This window comes from Alosa sapidissima, chromosome 1 (genome assembly GCF_018492685.1).
Source record: "Alosa sapidissima isolate fAloSap1 chromosome 1, fAloSap1.pri, whole genome shotgun sequence".
NCBI classification, from domain to species: domain Eukaryota; kingdom Metazoa; phylum Chordata; class Actinopteri; order Clupeiformes; family Clupeidae; genus Alosa; species Alosa sapidissima.
In genome coordinates, this window is record NC_055957.1 from 32,266,133 (window position 1) to 32,284,824 (window position 18,692).

An 18,692-nucleotide genomic window follows, 5' to 3' on the forward strand; every position below is an offset into this window, starting at 1 on the left:
TTCATAACCTTTATCTCTGCAAAGTGGCTGCACCTCCACATTCCATGTTGCTAAGGACTGCCGTCTCAAACAGATGGTTGGACTGAATGGTGGGTGGGTTGGGGGGGGGGGGGTGTTGGTGAAGGACTCCTACAGATGGTGGCTACTAGATTGGTGCCACGGTCAAATATGTTTGCGGCTGCCTTCCTAATTATGAATTGGATGAATCAATAATGCCTCTAATGTAGATTTGAACTGCAGTAACTTGTCATTCTTTCCCATCCATAATGGCCTCTTTGCAATCTGTCTCTATGCGAACATTTAGTTTAAGTGCCAAAGATTTTTTTAATTACATAATAATTACATACCTAAAGCATAAAATATTTAGTATGTGTAACATAATTACATACACAATAATCTGTGATAGTAGAAGTAGTCTGAAATCATGGCTGGTGCTTTCTGCTGTGGAACGAGTTGAAATGCCAGTAGAGCCCGCATGTCCTTGCCCACAGAGGGAGTGATGCCCCCCCCCCCCCCCCCCCCCCCACACACACACACACACACACACACAACACACACACACACACAAGCGCTTCTTTTCCAGTGTTCTGATTTGTGTCCATACCTCTTCTCTTCTCTTCTCTTCTCTTCTCTTCTCAGGGAGTACCTTGGCAAACAGCTGCAGTCCTCAGAGCAAGCCCCCGCCACTGCCGTCGCAGCCAGAAGCTGAGCGTCTGGTCCCCCCTCTCTCTGTCTGTCTCTCTCTCTCTCTCTCTCTTTTTCCCTCCCTCTCTTGCTCTCTCCGGCAATACGCTGTACCTGTGTGTAAACATCTCTGTATGTATGTGAAGGTGTGTGTGTGTGTGTGAATTGGCATGTTTGCAATGGCTAGTGTACCCCCCCCCCCCCCCCAAGCGCACGTCCAGTTGCTGTGAAGTGTAATACTGTATTACTGTGGTTAGGCTCCCTTCACGTCAAATGTACCCCCCACAACCCCCATTGTGATTTTTGTTGCTCTAACAAAAGTGAACATTCGGATGGATTTGTGTGTGTGTGTTTGTGTGCATTGATGGGTAGTTGTCTATGTTACTATATATGTATAATCTGGAGAAGTTAATCTTGAAATGTATTTATCTCTTCGAGTATTAAAAAATATAACATGCATTCCAATAAAGGACTCCCTAGAAAACGTTTGTCATGTCTGCCGTCTCTTGCACGGTCATGGTGAAATAAGTGAAGGAACAAGGCTATTGCCATGTGCAGACATTTCTACAGGGGGTGTGAAGAAACATGTTGAAAATCTGACATGAGATTTTGTGGTTCCTAAAGTAATTGTACTATTTTGGCCCCTAAAAGTCAGACACAAGTCACATTTTTTTGTAAGCCTGGGCGCAAAGTTTGAGTGGACATCACGGTGGCCATGAATGCCCAAGGCTTCTCAGTACTTAGCTTGGTGTATATATATTGACATAATGAAAATGCCATATTGCAGACCATGTCTAAATAACAATAAAGTAGTGAGCTATTTTTCCTGGGGCTTGTCTTGATTTGGGGGTGCTGTATGATTAACTGCTATGGATGGATCCAGGGGAAGTGCTAGCACGGCCTGCTGAGTAGACCTCCAGACAATGGGAGCTCCAGCACCTGGGTAATTATTTTTTTTTTTTTTTCCTCTCTCCCTCCCATTGATCGTCTCTCACTCTCACACACAGCCCTTTTTCCTCAGGCTAATAGGTGGACTTAGTGATTTACTGAGACTGCAGAGGATGTGTGTGGTTGCCACTCTCAGATTTAATAACACATTCATTAATATGCTGTGTAGATAATGATGTTTAGCGAATAGGCTTATTTGTTAAGTATCTGATTTTCTAGCTGTGACTCTGCATATTGTCTCCATATTCATTGACATTTTGACTTTATAAAATCTAAGGAAATCTATAGGAATTCCTTGATAAATATTTCAAGGAATCTTTCTAAAGGAAATCTATCAAGTGCAAACGCCTTCCCTTGGTTTGATTGATGGGACAGTAAATAATGCTAAGCAATGCTACCACCTTAACAGGGCAAGTAGCCTTCAACTTTGCTACAGGTGATCTTCACAGATGACCTCTCAAAGCTACCCAGCAGTATGTGCCTTATACCAACCGATTAAGATTAGCAGCAAAGCTGGCAAATAGAATGTGAATTCATATCTTGGATCATTTTGATCATCTGACATTAAACTTGCTGTAAGTGCATACAACTGTCCTGTCAATGGCAACTCTGGCCTGCTGGGTTGCTTGGTCCCCCTCATTGCTGCATGCTGTTATATTGTTCAGTTCTTCTCAATGGAAAAAAAAGGCTGATTTGAAGAAAATTGAAAAAGGTTACCCAGCATAATAAATGTGAGGTAGGCTAGAATTAACGTTATAAATATTGTATGAAGGCAGCAATAATAATGCTGTCCGATCATTAACATATGTTTGTAACCCAGTTAGGCCTAAATTATATTGGCAGTTGTTGGGATGATGTACAACAAAAATCATGGAAGTTGACAAGAATAAAAAGAATAAGATGGTTTATATGTGCAAAATACATGAAACAATAATTTTAGAAAGCACCTCTAAACTGACCTATAGTCAGACATATTTATCTCTGCTTAAAAGAAATCTTGAGATTTGTTTAACCTGTGGTGTGCAGTGCTTGTTACCAAGTGATTGCTTATCTTAGTGATGGGCAAATGAAGCTTTGGTGAACCACTGAACCACAGCAGTGTGAACCTAGCGACACTAGCTGAAAAGCAAAAAGATGGCCGCTACACATACATTTTTCAACATAAAAGTCCTTAGCGAACCAATATTTTTGGTTTCATATACTGGTTTGGGTAAGGACTTTTATGTTGAAAAATCTACATGTGGCAGCCATATTGGATTTTTTCATTAGTGTTGCTAGCTTCACACTGCTGTGGTTTAGTGGTTCACCAAAGCTTCATTTGCCCATCACTAGCTTATCTTCCTTGATCATAGATGTCTGGTGACGTCCTTGGTAAGCACAAGCCTTAGCATTACTAGTGCTTCTGATTTGGCAGCCCTCTAAATAACCAGGTTTATGTGTATTGGCCTTTATTTCTCTAGTTTCCACAAAGAGGTGTTGAAGACTTACATTTTCAGAAATCATGTGACACATTTGAAACACAAAAGGTGGATTACTCATCAGAGCCACCTGCTTCATTCTTTAAGCTTCTCTCTTTTGTTTTGATGTGCTGTGCAACAGGTGTGCTTAATCATTTTGATGGTGCTTCCAAAGTACTTTTGAGCTTATTACTATACACTGGTCTCTTGAGGTCAGTGGTGCTGTGGAGCAACTGGTGATATTTATTTCCTATATATCAATATTAATTAAAATAGTCTAAGTATGCAAATATTTCCACTACACTGTGAACATTCATATAGGTTATATTGTCTGTCATGGCAATGGCTTTTCATAGATTTCAAGAGTGGTAGTGGACCCTGTAACTTGGCTGGCTTGAGTTAAAAGGCCCATCGGTCAAACAGCTCTGCCAACAGTAAGCCCATAAAACAAGCTGTAGAGTCTGCTTAATTCTTCCCAGGGCCATAAATAGTTCTTTATTAATGAAACATCAGTAGAATGGCTTTTGCCATGGGATCAAATCTTTTGATCTTTGCTACCTGTGTGACAAACAAGATGCTGACCAAAGTTTAAGAGCTAGGGCTAGCCACTTGTCGTTCAGAATGAATGATGCATAAGATAAAAGATGGAATTACTCCTGTCAAAAGCCTATTTTTCAACAAGGTCAAAAATGATTTGTGATATGTCTCTGGGTTGTCACTCATACAGAGGGACTGTTCACACAGAGGGACGCCTGGCTCCTCCACACGGGCCAACAAGATTCCTTAATACTGCAAACTGATTTGCATGCTCACACCATTTTCTCTGGCGTTGGTCATTACTACAGAAAGTGAGAGCCTACTATTGAAACTTCTAGGTACACGACCAACTGAAACATTGAATCCTTGAATCCTATTGTGTTTCATTGAAGGATGGAGCACCCATGCCTCCTCTATAAATCTTTTCTCCCAGGCAGTATTCTCTGCTCAAGGTGGAGTTCATTTTTGTATTCTTCCCAAGGCCACCCATTTTCAGATCCTGTAACACATTCTTGTCTGCAGTCCTACATTATGTGCGAGTGCCTCTCTTTTTGTGTGTGTATGTGAGTGAGTATGTGCGTGTAAGCTAATGTGTGTACAGTATGTGGGCGTGATGTACAAACTCTACCTTGTAGGAAAAAACTCATATTTAAGTATTCATAAATTCTTTGAACCGCTACACGAGACATTGATTTTTTATTTAATTTAATTTAAAGCAGCTATTTTTATTTCTTTCAATTTCTTTTTATGCAGCCTGATGTTAAAATGTGCCAAACTATTTCTCTCTTTCCCTTGCCATGATGATTCCATGATTTTCAATATGTCTAAAGAAAATTCAGTTGCCATGGTGACTCCCCAGCCTCAGAACTCTCTGCCATTTAGCTTAAACATCATCCTTTCATTCTTCAAGGTTATGGTGAAAGATATCGTTTCCACTCCCACCTTCCTCTCTCCATCTCCTCTCATTTCGTTCTAAATCACTCCCAAATGAATATGTGAGGTACTGTCTGAAAATTAACTTACAGAAAAATGTTTTTTGTTTGGTTGGTTGGTTGAGATCACCACATAATTAGGCTATTTTTCATTCAACCATATCCCTTGAATTTCATCGAGCAAATCATGTTGTAATACAGGAGAGGATACCTCTTAAAACTATTATTTCTTTAACAAGTATTGCTTGAAAAATATTTGAAAACAGGTTGTTTTTCTCTTGTTCAAAGCTAGTTCCTTGCTAATTTTCTTTTCTTGACTGGTTTGGGGTGACATATTCTGTAATCTGGTAGATATGTGAAGAATCCTTCGTACAATAATTCCTGAAAACTGAATGGAAAAAAGATAAACAAGTAACAAAGAAAAAGTACCCTCTACAGTACCCTCCAGAATTATTGGCACCCCATGCTAAAGTTGACTGTGTGTGTGTGTGTGTGTGTGTGTGTGTATTTATGTATGTATGTGTATGTACAGTACCCTCCAGAATTATTGGCACCCCATGCTAAAGTTGACTAAAATCTGGTATAAAAAATAATCTGTTGGTGATTTATAGTAATCTCAAAATGAAAACAAATAGGAAAAATCCAACCTTGAAAGGAAGCAAATGTTTTGAGAAAAAGGAAAATATCATAAAGAAATAAATATTTTTACAAGAACATGTCACAATTATTGGCACCTGCTTATAATACCTTCTTAAAGGAGAATTCCGGTGTGATATTGACCTAAAGTGTGTTGAAACATGATACCGAGTGTGAACGTATGTCTCATAGCCCATCTCGGCTTGTCCCCTGCACTCCAAAATCTGGCGCTAGTTAGCCGATGCTACCAACAGCTTTTTCAATGGTGGTGCTTCGGCATCGGGCTAGCCATGCAAATAAATCACTGTTTTACACCATTTACGAGGCTCAATGTATCTCCACACTTCATTGGTAGACTTCCGAGGGCCCTGACATTTGTACTTGTAAGAGTACAATGAATCATCAAAAGATTATTTGTATGCCTGTTTTTAGTCAACATTACCAAAGGTGCCAATAATTCTGGAGGGTAGGCTACTGTATCTGCAGTACTTCTCCAGCACATTGTCCCTGATGGCGTTACTTAGCAACATGGTGATCCATGAAGTCTGAAAGGGGAAAGAAAAACACCTTGATTAGATGTAGGCTACCTTATGACACATATAGGCTAAGAAATACAGTGAAATATATCATGTGTATTCTGTTAGGTAGCCTACTGAAGATGTTGTTATTAACCAATGCATAACACTAAAGGCACTTACAGTTATAGTAGGCTAATCATCTATGTTTGTCTAATGCCTTTATACTAGTATTTGAACTGCATCACTATTATATGATTCTGATATGATAGCCTAATGATCTTAGGACTGAATATGAAAATGGCCTATACAGGCTGACACCATCACACTTGTTCCTTAAGCAATCCCCTATGCATGAATAACGTTGTTTCTTGATAATTTCTTGTGAGTCCTCCTATATTGAGAATTAGCCTATTACCTCTCACGGATGACCTCACCCGAGGATCAGAAAAAAAAATCTTTTCAGCCCATTTACAGGGTGTTTAAAGCGACATAGTCTGACAATTCAGCACCATGGAGAAGGTCTGCCATCAACCGCGGCTATGGGCCGACCGGTGTTAGTTTGATGTTTCAAATGTCACTTTCTCAGTCACGTTCAGTATAAGACTGAAGACAGTGAAAATGTGATTAGAATGACATGCAGGAGGTTTGAAGGACCAACAGAAATCGCAACAGTAGGCTAGGCTGTATTCAAAGGTATAGCAAGTGGTTCTCATCATTTATAGCATACGTCTACTATTTGTGTTCGGCTACGTGTAGCCTACATTCAATTTCATGTTACGTGATCCTGGCAACTGGTTGTTCGTCTTGTTTGTCCAAAGCATGCCATTGCCAGGCCGGCACGTTTTGATTCATCACAACAACATCTAGGTCCATGCGGGGTCAAGGAGATGGCATGAAATTAGGCTACTCTTTCTCAGAAGTGTCTCCCTCTGTCATAGTATGTTTATACTGAGACTGTTGAAAGTTGTTTGTTCTTACAGTAGCCTAGGCTAATTAAATGACAAACTGCTTGGGACCATTGAAGGTCATCCGAACCTTTCGAAATTCTTAGATTCTTCTAATTCTTGGACTGAATTCTATTACCGTAGCAAGGCACTCACGTTGAGGACATAAGCTATTTGTATGCATGGACTGGACAAGTATATGCTTTCCACCTGTATTTTCAACTGACTTGAGAGGTGGGGTAGTTTGTTCCATGAGGGAGTTCGTGCGCGCGCACTTGTGTTGGCTGTGTCACAGCGCGGAGCTAACCTGCGGGAAGGGTGGTGCGGCAGGAGAGATGCGGAGTTACTGACATCTGTGCGGAGTGCCAGCCTCATGCATTCAGCAATCTAAGACTTCTTTAAATAGATACTTTTATTGAAACTTTGGGAGGACCTCAAAATACAAGGTAAGCTGAGTCCATCTACACCAAATATTTTGTGATAAGTTTAGTAATCTACGGGTTTTACGGGATTTAGAGTAACGCATGAATGCATCATATTTAACTCCATGTTGTCATCAAAATACATGCATACAATCGTTTACACTATAGCCTACATTTGATCCGGTAACTTGTGTATATTGATTATATTTTGTAATTGTGTGTTTCTTTTGTCTGTTGTGGAAACATATGAGAAGAATGGGGAGCGATGCGGTGCAGATAGTTAAAGAGGACAAGTGTGCAACAGCTCACTCTGAAGAGTGTTTGTCAAACTTCACTTGGCAGCCTGATATCTACAATGACACACCCAATGGAACCTGGCCGGCCGAGCCAGAGGCTATGTCTCCAATCATCCCCATAATAACGGCGCTGTACTCCGTAGTGTTCGTGGTGGGGTTGGTGGGCAACTGTTTTGTAATGTATGTCATCATCAGGTAAGACAACCATCTGTGCTATAGACATTTTCAGTCACAAAAAGTTACTCACTTTGTACAGCCATTCTGTTTGACAGGCATGGTCTACCGGCTCATGTCGAATTGCTCACACAGGCAACAGAGCATAGACACATTGGAAACAATAAATTTAAGGTACAAAGAAACGTTTTATTTTTGAATTATTGTAAATTGTACGCTTAGTTGTGAGGGTTTTTTTCTCAGAGATGCACTGAATCCTGTTGGAGGAATAATGGAACCTGAAAGGCTCGGACAATGCGTTGAAGCACCAATAACAAATCATCCGTCATAAAAGCTCATATATTTTCCCTTCATAATGCATTTTTAGTTACTTTGGCGTCCCCGTGTGGATTGTTAGTAAAGGACTCTCAGTCAACTAATTTGATAGTGCAGGCTATATAGTTGTATGAACATGCAGTTCAGTACAAGAACGTGCAGTACAAGAATAATACAATATATAATATGTGTTGAAATCTTTGGTAACCTGACCTGTTTTACCTGTATACATTTCACTGATAAAATCTTTAGTGCAAATGTCTATTCATTGCCAGATACACAAAGATGAAGACAGCCACCAATATCTACATCTTCAACCTGGCCATGGCAGACGCTTTGGTCACCACCACCATGCCATTCCAGAGCACTGACTACCTTCTTAACTCATGGCCTTTTGGTGAAGTGGTCTGTAAAGTCTTCATCTCAATCGACTACTACAACATGTTCACCAGTATCTTCACGCTCACTATGATGAGTGTGGACCGCTACGTGGCGGTGTGCCACCCGGTGAAGGCCTTGGACTTCCGGACACCCGTCAAGGCCAAGATCATCAACATCTTCATCTGGGTGCTCTCCTCTGCTGCAGGCATCCCTGCCCTGATTCTGGGAAGCACTCAGACCAATAATGGTACTACTGTTAGCCTGCTCACCACACACTCTTACCTCTGCACACTTATTGTATGCAAAGTTTGCACATATTTTTGTACCTTACAAGGCAAATCTTGTGCGCCTTCCCTCTTTATGTTACTTTGGTTTGTAACACAGTTGGATTATGGTGCATTGTGTTGTGCATGAGTTCATTAGGCCTATTTACTTGTGACTGTTCTGTTTACTTTGGTTTCTTTGGTAACAGTCTCCTAAGAGAGGTTCCTGTAGTTTAGGTAAAAAAAAATAAAACATGTCTTTCTCCTTGACTCCAGGGATGCGGCATAAATGTCCTTGTATTCATCATGTCCTTGCTAATTTAATAAAAATTGATGATCCAATATGTGTTGTCACTCTTTCCAGGCACAACAGAGTGTGCCCTGCAGTTCCCCGACCCATACATCTACTGGGACACTCTGATGAAGATCTGTGTCTTCATCTTCGGGTTCGTAGCACCCCTCCTTATCATCACTGTCTGCTACACGCTGATGGTGCTGCGTCTGAAGAGCGTGCGCCTGCTGTCGGGCTCGCGGGAGAAGGACCGCAACCTGCGGCGCATCACACGCCTGGTGCTGGTGGTGGTGGCTGTGTTCGTCATCTGCTGGACGCCCATCCACATCTTCATCCTTGTCAAGGCGCTCCTTCCAGGCGTGCCCGAGACCACCGACGTCATGGCCGCCTACTTCTTCTGTGTAGCTCTGGGCTACACCAACAGCAGCCTCAACCCCATCCTCTACGCCTTCCTGGACGAGAACTTCAAGCGCTGCTTCCGTGACTTCTGCTGCCCAGGTAGAGGGCGTGGGGTGGGGGAGGGGGTCCATGGGGTGAGCCGGGTCAGGAGCACTCTGAGGGAGCATGCCTGCACTGCGGGAGGCCATGACGACGGGGGAGGCCAAGGCCGGCCCGTATGACTAGCTGTGGAACTGGATTCCCTCCAGTCACACGGAGGGAGAGAGGACTCCAATGACTTGGGTTTGACACAGATCACTTCTGCCATCTGATGGCTTACAGAGAGGGGTGGGAGTGTGAGTGAGTGTGTGTGTGTGTGTGTGTGTGTGTGTGTGTGTGTGGGCGGGAGGCTTAAGAAGGGGCGTCTTTCAATGTAGATTGTAGAGACGTGTACTATGTGAAATAAAATGCCCACATATATGACAACTTATCTTAATGACCTATGACTTTATCTTAGCCCTCTAGTATTGAGACTCTCAATGAATATCAAAATGCTAATGAACCAATGATTAAATATAATAGAAGGAAAAACCTACATCCCTGTTTTCTGTGAGATGTAGTGCCTTATGAAGTGAATTTGTGAACATGAAGTGAACTTATGAAGTATTGGAAATAGAAAAAAAAAACTTCAGCCATAAAACTGTTTTCAAAATATAGGCCTTCAGAGAATTTTCTCATGTACGCCCAACAATGTAGGTTGGCAAGGTACTATCAGAGAAAACTTTTATCATTTAAAGATCAGTTGGGTTTGACAGAATACATATTCTCAGTAACCAATGACCTGATCACATACTGAAACAGTAATGTTGTTAGCAGATGTATACATCTGCTTTTTATTGTTTTTTTGTTGTGTGTCACAAGGCAACCTTAGGGACTTATGGCTTTGAATATTCTATCATAATGACTGCTGACATTCTAATACATCTATACATCTAATACATATATTCTTTACAGTGTGCCCAAGGTGCTTTTTCCATTACATTAAGGAGAGCAGAGTATAAGATATTTTCACTGAAAAGACATAGATCTTCAAAAAATATTCTACATTATGTGCCAAGTGTCTGATCATGTACTGCTGCATTTGCACAATATTAGGAACAGACAGGTGATATGAAGTATGTTTTTGACATGACATAAGTGGAAATCACCCATGATTCAAGCATGTAAATGAATGCAATGTGACATTTGATTTGACATTGTGCTATTGCTACTATACTTCTGAAGGTGTACCAGTCTCTTGTTCTGAAATAATGCACAATACCAGCACAAGTAATACCTCCACATACAAAGTTCAATTTTCACCATCACCATCAATGATGTACTGACAGTAATTTCAGATATGTATGCCTTGCGTGCCTTGTGCAAGTTATATTAGTAAATATTTATTTATACTGTATACTTCTGCTTATAGGAAGGAGTACGTTTCTAAGGTACCTCCAGATGTATTGTATGTGATGGAAAGTCTGTGTTTATGCTTCATGTATTTGCATTTGTGATAGGACAGTGTATTGATAATATTTACAATGTGTGCCTCAAGGTCAATCTTGTAGGATATGTGCCAAACACATCATTAATATAATCTGAAATAGGACAAAATAAGCATGTGGATTTACTGAATGTACGTATACGTGAATGTCCCAGCTGTTGTTTTATTGGATACTACACCTATTTTGAACCTGACCTGTATTATTTAAGCTATGAATAAACAGCTACTTAATATGGGCCAATTAGTGTTTATTACATTGCATGATATGTAGGTCTAGGTGACAACATGAAATACATAACATAAAGAAACACTACATGTTCCTCAAGCACAGCCAATGCTTAAACATACACATTTTAAGTTCAGAGATATGAATTACAGAGACTGATGATTAAAATTTAAATATTTATAGGGGTTTATTTTTTGCCATATTTAGGTGAATCATAGGTCACCTTAGTTACAGAAACAACTGTCACACATTGGCTACAAGTCCTATATTGTTTGTAGGCCTAGTGTAGAAATGCACAAATTATTCCCTATTGAAATCTGAGGATATGCCAAAGCATATTCACTTCGTTCAAATCATATGTGATTCATATGTTTTATTATTGTGACGCACCCAAATAGGTGACCACAAGGTGTTGTGGTTTATTTACTGCATTTGTATTTTTATATTATTCATCTAGAACGGCACTATGCCTAGTAGGACTTTTATTTTTCAATATTATATTATTACTGTATTTTTATATTATTACTCTAGAACGGCCTAGTGCCTAGTAGGAACATAAGAGTATGACACGGGAGGTGCAGTTGTGTCTGGGTTGCTATGGGAGCGGACCACCGCTTTGCCCTCAGATGCACCAGAGAATGTCTAATAAAGGCCTCATTACAGAAACTTCCTAACTCTGAAATCCTATCTTATCTCAGTTTAGGATGGCATTTAGGATTTTTGGTATTTCAGAAACATGTTTCCTAACTGCATTTAGAAAAAAAATCCTATCTTAACTTAAGATAAGAATTTAGCCATTACAGAACCAACCTAACTCCAGAATTTCCTAACTTAGGAATCCTAACTTAGGATGGCACATACCCTGTCCTAAATGCAAAATAACTGCCAAAACTGACTGCAACAGTATTGTTGAGTTGTTGCCTAGCCTATGACAAGATGATGAATATGACTGTATAGTTACACCATTAAGCATTTTTTCCACTAAATAAGTTAATTAAGTGAAAACTTAAAAATGTAGGCCTATAAGCTATGTGTTTTAAAACATTTATAACATTTATAACAAATAAATATTAATCATTATAACAGAATATTAGACTATTATTTATTATTATAAATATGTTTTTTGTTTTTCATCTTTTTATCCTGCACATCAAATGAATCAATATTGACACACTCTCTTGCATCCTACATAGGCCTAACCTAGGCCTATTTCTCTGATATTATGGTTTGTCCATCTTGAGCAACCAACTGTCAAATATTCTTTAGAACACCATCTTTGCAATCTGACATTTTAATCATAGATACGATGATCTTGTATGTCAAGTGATTGAAAACCGTGATTTTGTCGCACCGTCGAAAACACGTTCACTTCCACTTCACCAGCAGTAGGCAACACACACACTGTGCCTGATCTGCCGCAACCTAGCAGCACACATTACATTGCTTTCCCATCAACCACCACCACCAGTACCACACTGCAGGGCACACAACAGCATACCGCACCTGGCATTCCACCTTCCAGCAACACCACCACACTGTATGCTACACAACAGTACACTGCTTCTAACCTGCCATTTTCCAGCAACACCACCACACGGAATGCTGCACAACAGCACACTGCTTCTAACCTGCCATTTTCCAGCAACAACAGCACACTGCACCTGGTCTGTCATCCACCAGCAACATGCAGTACACTGTCTTTCCATCCGGCACCACCACCACCACCTAGTATGGTACACAGCAACCCACTGGCCACAGCACACACATAGGCCAGTCTCCAACCACAGCAACTAACATCAAAGCGTTCACAAAGACAGTTCAAGGTGAGTGAGTGTGAGAAAAGAGCCAACTGTGCCAGGCGTCAGCCACAGGAGCACAAGCCATTTTCATCGGTCTCCTGCACATAGCTATTGGCGTGAGAGAAGAGCAGGCCGACGCAATGGTCAACTTTATACAAGTCAAAGAACCACCAGGCTACAGTATGGCCACCTTAAGAGTCAGCAGAGACAATGTCTTCATTCCACCTGGGAAAACAACACATGTGCGATGCAGAGTACCACCTACCTTCGACATCACCAACCGCCTTGTCTTGTACGACCAACCTTGAACAGCTCAGTGTTGGAGAGGGCCTGCTAGAGATCAGTCCGGGCAGATGGCATTTTGTTAGTGTTCCAGTCTCCAACCACACAAAGCATGAGGTCATCCTGCCAAAAAGAACTCAGCTAGGCTCCATTCAGCACATTGTGAAGGTCCTTGAGGTAGGCAAAGAAGTCGAGCCAGCTAAAGCATCACCAGTGAGGGCTGAAGTGAGCACTGTCATTGCTCCTAGCGCCTCCCCTTCCAACCTCTGGCATCCACCTGTTGACCTCAGCCACCTCAGTGCCGAACAGCAAGAGGTACTTGGGACAATGCTGTAGGAGTCTACTGCATTTGCCCAAGACAGCAACGACATTGGGTATATCCCCTCTCTCCAGATGTCAATCCGCCCCAAAGATGACATCCCTGTTCAGAGAGCTTATGCGTCAGTCCCAAAACCACTTTACAAGGAAGTCAAAGAATACATACAGGAGCTACTGTTGAAAGGATGGATTGTCAAGTCCCAGTCACCATATGCTGCACCGATTGTCTGTGTGAGGAAAAAGGATGGATCACTTCGCCTGTGCATCGACTACCGGCTCCTCAACAAAAAGACGGTTCCAGACCGACACCCACTCCCAGGCATACAGGACTTGATTGACTCCCTCGGAGGCTATAGCTGGTTTTCCATCTTAGACCAAGGCAAAGCTTACCACCAAGGCTTCATTGCTGAGTGATCAAGGCATCTGACTGCGTTCACGACGCCATGGGGTCTGTATGAGTGGGTTAGAATCCCTTTTGGGTTGTCCAATGCACCAGCAGCTTTCCAACGGAGCATGGAGGAAATGCTTGACACACTCAGAGACGACTGTTGCATGCCTTACCTGGATGATGTCCTCTGTTTTTCCAAGTCCTTTGAAGACCATGTTGAGATGCTGCGTCGTGTCCTCCAAGTGCTGCAACGCCACGATGTGAAGCTGAGGCCAGAGAAGCTCAGAAAGAGAAGGTGGTAGAATAAGAATTTATTGATGTAGGTAGTTACTTCAATTAACCAAGATATAGAATAATTGGCTTATTTTCTTACACATAGTGGCCATATTGGAATCTTACCAGATTATACTTGATGCCTCGTATATTATTGAGGTTGTCATGTGATAAAATGACTGTTCAAACTTTGAAATTGTTTTTGAATGATATTTCTATCATCAATAACAATAGAGATGGTCTATATTTCACATTTGGTATCCGCCATATTGGATTTCAAAATGGCCAACATCAAGTTTGTTTGGAAATCATGTCAATAGCTTCCTTGACCCTAACAATTGAGTGTTAGAACACAAGATAAAAAATACTTTTTATCTTGTTTAATTTTGAAGTTGTATCAACAATTCTATTAAGAATGGCAGGCATATTTGAATTCATGATGGCGGCCACTAGGGGGCGCTATATGTTGGGGTCCATTTCAATTTTTGATCACTAGGGGTAGTAGTATAACTGTGCCAAGTTTCATGCTTTCTGCAAAAACTGAACGATTCCGGTGCTTAGCCGCTGTACTAATAGTGCTGGCCTGATGGGTCGCCTATTTACGCCGTTTCAATGGCACATGAATGATTAGACTGAGAATTCTCGTCATGAAATTAAAATTCCACTGGAGCTCCAAGCGGTTGTGTAGCCTACACGCAGCCTTACAACACTGTTTACAGTGTATGACCTATGGTGTGGGTGACACATACACGCAAGGGTATGTGTCATACCGACGGTAGGGGGAGTTCCGATAACTTCTAACTCCGACAACTGCTAAGCGTTGTGAGCTCCAGTAGCCTACACTGTTTTTTCATAAAGTTTGATGAGTATAAATACGTTCACCCACTGCTTTTATGAAACAAATATTAATGATGTTTGATGAATATAGATAAATACACACTGGTCATAAGACATGATTATTTTGAAAGAATACGAGTAGGCTATAAATAAATAGATAGGCCTATGTTGATACAAGGAATAGTATTTTGTAAAGTATGAAGACGTATGTTAAGAAACACAGTTTTGATACAACAGTTATCCTGAAGTAATGAATGTAAATATACAAAGCTATGACACTGGAATGAATGTTTGTTATCTGAATCATATACGTATTGTAGCCTAACTAGTGCCTTTGATATTGCTGTTTTTTATGTATATTTAAATGGGTTAAGTGTTTTATAGTATTGAACTGAATCTTTATGTGCTATTCTCTGACTTTTGCTACTTTAGAATTCTATTCGGTATGAATGGTTAGTCAGGTGGTTTGCTACAGGTAGCCTGTAGGCTATAAATACAATGGAATGTCCATGTTATTGCACTATTCAGCCATAGTGGCCTATTTCTCACAGGTGTAAAGACAAAAAATGTGAATGTATGAATGTGTTTTTGGGATACATGAGCATATGTATGTGATGAATGTATTGAGATACATAAATGTAATGTTAAATAACATGTTACTGTTGAAACAGACTTATCAGAGAATTATTGCACATAGCCTACTTTGATATGATTGCTAGTAAATAAAAGATGCACTTTGGATAAAAAAAACTGACTAGAAGCAGCCGGTGTCATCTCCTTGTTTTTCCACCTTTTCACAGGTACATTATCTTTATTACTGCTGGTACCACTGTTGGGACCCGTAATATTATTATTAGTAGTAGTAGTATTATTAGTATTATTCAGTTAACTGGAACAGCCACAAGGTCAATGAAACAGATACAGCCCAATCTCTGGCCCAATCAATCTAAACACTACATAGGCCGTTTTTGACCAATGGCATCACGTTGGTTCACTGTTTCCGGGTTACCATATCGATGCTTTGATTGTGTCCGGATTGTGCCTCCTTCTACAGACCTAGGTGCTAACACTGTTTTGATTTCTCAACATAACAATGAATCGGATTTTCGGTAGGAGTAAAGGAAAGGATCCGCCTCCAAATCTATCGGACTGCATTGGAAATGTAAGTATGGTTAACGATAAGCTTAATGTAAAACTTGATGACTTGCTGAATAACTGACATAGCCTAGGATGTATACGCTGCGCTAGCATGTTACCGTTAACGTCATTTCACATAACTGCTAACGGTTTCTGATCATACCTAGTATTATAGATATATAATAAAGATAACGTTATTGAACTTGTAAAGAAGTCAAGCAGTTAACGTTACCTAGTTAACTAACGTTATAGATTTAATAAGATAGGCGCGTTTATGCAGTGGCTGTTGATGTGTTGATGTTTGTGATGTTAAGTTAGTTAAATGAGAAAATTAATCACCTGATTCGTACCTGCTAGCCATGTTTTCTCGCAATAAAATCTATATTCATGGTAATTCACCCTCTGTAGGTGGAGGCAAGGACGGAATCTATTGACAAGAAGATAGCTCGACTTGACGCCGAGCTAGTGAAGTTCAAAGATCAGATGAAAAAGATGAGAGATGGGCCCTCCAAGGTAGGTAACGTTAGCTCTAGGTTTGTTCAGTGGCTGTTCAAATGATTTTTGTCTAGATGCTAAAGCTTTACTGAAACGCTAATAATGACATGAGTTAGCTTAAAATTATTTTTTGTCTTTACAGAACATGGTTAAACAGAAGGCCATGAGAGTCCTGAAGCAGAAGCGAATGTATGTGTCAGCATATCATGTTTATGGAAACAAGAATAAATAAAAAATGTTTATAAAAAACAACAACACTGACCATATCACTTTTAAATGTGACTAAATTCACCTGGAGAGTGTAGGCCAGATACCCTATTGACACACAGTTCTTACTGTAATCGTGTTGTTTTATTCTGTGTTAGGTATGAGGGTCAAAGAGACCAGCTTGCACAGCAGTCCTTTAATATGGAACAAGCAAACTACACCATTCAGACCCTGAAAGATACAAAAACAACCGTAAGGACCTTGGTCATCATTATCATCCTCCTGTGTTCATTAATTGTGTTTACTGTTCTATTTACTGGGCAGCCGTGGCCTACTGGTTAGGGCTTCGGACTTGTAATCGGAGGGTTGCGGGTTCGAACCCCGACCAGTAGGAACGGCTGAAATGCCCTTGAGCAAGGCACCTAACCCCTCACTGCTCCCCGAACGCTGCTGCTGTAGCAGGCAGCTCACTGCGTCGGGATTAGTGTCGCACTGTGTGTTCACTGTGTGCTGAGTGTGTTTCGCTAATTCACAGATTGGGATAAATGCAGAGACCAAATTTCCCTCACGGGATCAAAAGAGTGTATATACTTATACTTAGGTAGTGAGATGTGAGGTAGTGATCTCTTTCTGGACTGAAAATGCCTTGGTGCACTCTTTGATGATTTACATTGTATTAATACATGCATATATTCCATGTCTCTCTAGGTGGATGCTATGAAGATTGGAGCAAAGGAAATGAAAAAGGCCTACAAGCAAGTGAGAATGGATGATATTGAGGTATGGTTGTCTCTGCTCACTGATTTATGCATTATACATTTCTAAATGCCAAATGTGATGGCAATGTGGGATCATGTTTGTGTCTGTGGTCCTCAGGACTTGCAGGACCAGCTGGAGGACATGATGGAGGATGCCAATGAGGTCCAGGATGCCTTGAGTCGGAGCTATGGCATGCCCGAAATTGACGAGGATGACCTAGAAGCAGGTTGTGTTTGTAGCCAATATATTATAGACCGTAACATTTTGAAACTCGAGAATAAGAGAAATCAATGATCTCTTACCTTGATGTTCGTTTTTTCTCAGAATTGGATGCTCTTGGAGATGAGTTGCTGTTAGACGATGACAGCACTTACCTCGACGAAGCCTCTGCTGCACCTTCCATCCCTGAGGGAATGCCAAGTGACAGCAAAACCAACAAGGTGTTTACAGGATCTTTAGTGACCATTCACAATTCAGAATAGATATTTTTTGCTTTCACCATGCCTTAACACACCTTTTTGTGTGTTTCTTTTCAGGATGGAGTGCTGGTTGATGAGTTTGGGCTGCCACAAATCCCAGCTACGTAAATGATGGATTAATAAATACTCTGTGTATATACGTATATATTTGTATAGGAACATTGGCATGATAATTTGACTGCCAACATTAATGTCATTAAGCTGCAAACCTCTTGGTCTTTGTTTTGTTCCTACTGACATGCTGGCATGTGGTCTTGAAGGTCAGAATATGGTACCACCCTTAATCCCCTTATGAAAAAGAACTTTAGGAATCTTATAGTATTTAACACAAAATATTATAGTGATCTATAGATATTGTAGGAATTGTATAATATTTGGGGGCATTCTATAGAAATACTATAAGACTATGCTATAGGAACACTAGAGGATACGGATGTTAGAGAGGTGTTACAGAGCATCATAGAAGTATTATACACTACCATAGAACTACTATAGAAATGTTTTAGCATTAAAATAGTAAAATAGTTCTTTTTTTAAGAATCCTTTGCCGTACCTCAACACCTTCAGTATTCATTGGTATTGTAGTGGATAGTGTAATATTATGTGCTCTGTTAAAGAATTGTGTTAATTGATGAGTTGCAATTTCTATGTGTATTATGGTGATGTCTTTTACATTGATGTTACAATGATGTTATAAAATGCACTTTTTAAAACAAGCCAACTTTTGTCAAAGCACTGAACTTAGTCTAAGAGATGGGAGCATGAACTG

General features: G+C 40.5%; 3 protein-coding genes across 5 annotated transcripts in view; all 3 read left to right on the plus strand.

Moving 5' to 3' along the window:
- The window catches only part of atp6v1h (ATPase H+ transporting V1 subunit H), a 43,056-nt gene extending 41,550 nt beyond the window's left edge, over positions 1-1,506 (plus strand). For all 3 annotated transcript variants that reach the window (XM_042086920.1, XM_042086940.1, XM_042086932.1), the window contains one exon: positions 640-1,506. In XM_042086920.1, the coding sequence (XP_041942854.1) occupies positions 640-709 (70 nt within the window). In that variant the 3' untranslated portion in view covers positions 710-1,506. The remainder of the gene's footprint in view (positions 1-639) is intronic.
- A 5,483-nt stretch (positions 1,507-6,989) lies between these two features.
- oprk1 (opioid receptor, kappa 1) lies at positions 6,990-10,912 on the plus strand. The gene is made up of 4 exons (XM_042086949.1): positions 6,990-7,102; positions 7,333-7,569; positions 8,139-8,491; positions 8,872-10,912. The coding sequence occupies exons 2-4, from the start codon at positions 7,334-7,336 to the stop codon at positions 9,417-9,419; spliced, it is 1,137 nt and encodes a 378-aa protein (XP_041942883.1). The 5' UTR covers positions 6,990-7,102; position 7,333; the 3' UTR covers positions 9,420-10,912.
- A 4,934-nt stretch (positions 10,913-15,846) lies between these two features.
- chmp5a (charged multivesicular body protein 5a) lies at positions 15,847-18,639 on the plus strand. The gene is made up of 8 exons (XM_042086959.1): positions 15,847-16,008; positions 16,392-16,496; positions 16,621-16,667; positions 16,844-16,937; positions 17,394-17,465; positions 17,562-17,670; positions 17,769-17,884; positions 17,981-18,639. Exons 1-8 carry the CDS (start codon positions 15,940-15,942, stop codon positions 18,029-18,031), a joined length of 663 nt encoding a protein of 220 aa, XP_041942893.1. The 5' UTR covers positions 15,847-15,939; the 3' UTR covers positions 18,032-18,639.
- Positions 18,640-18,692: the final 53 nt, after the last annotated feature.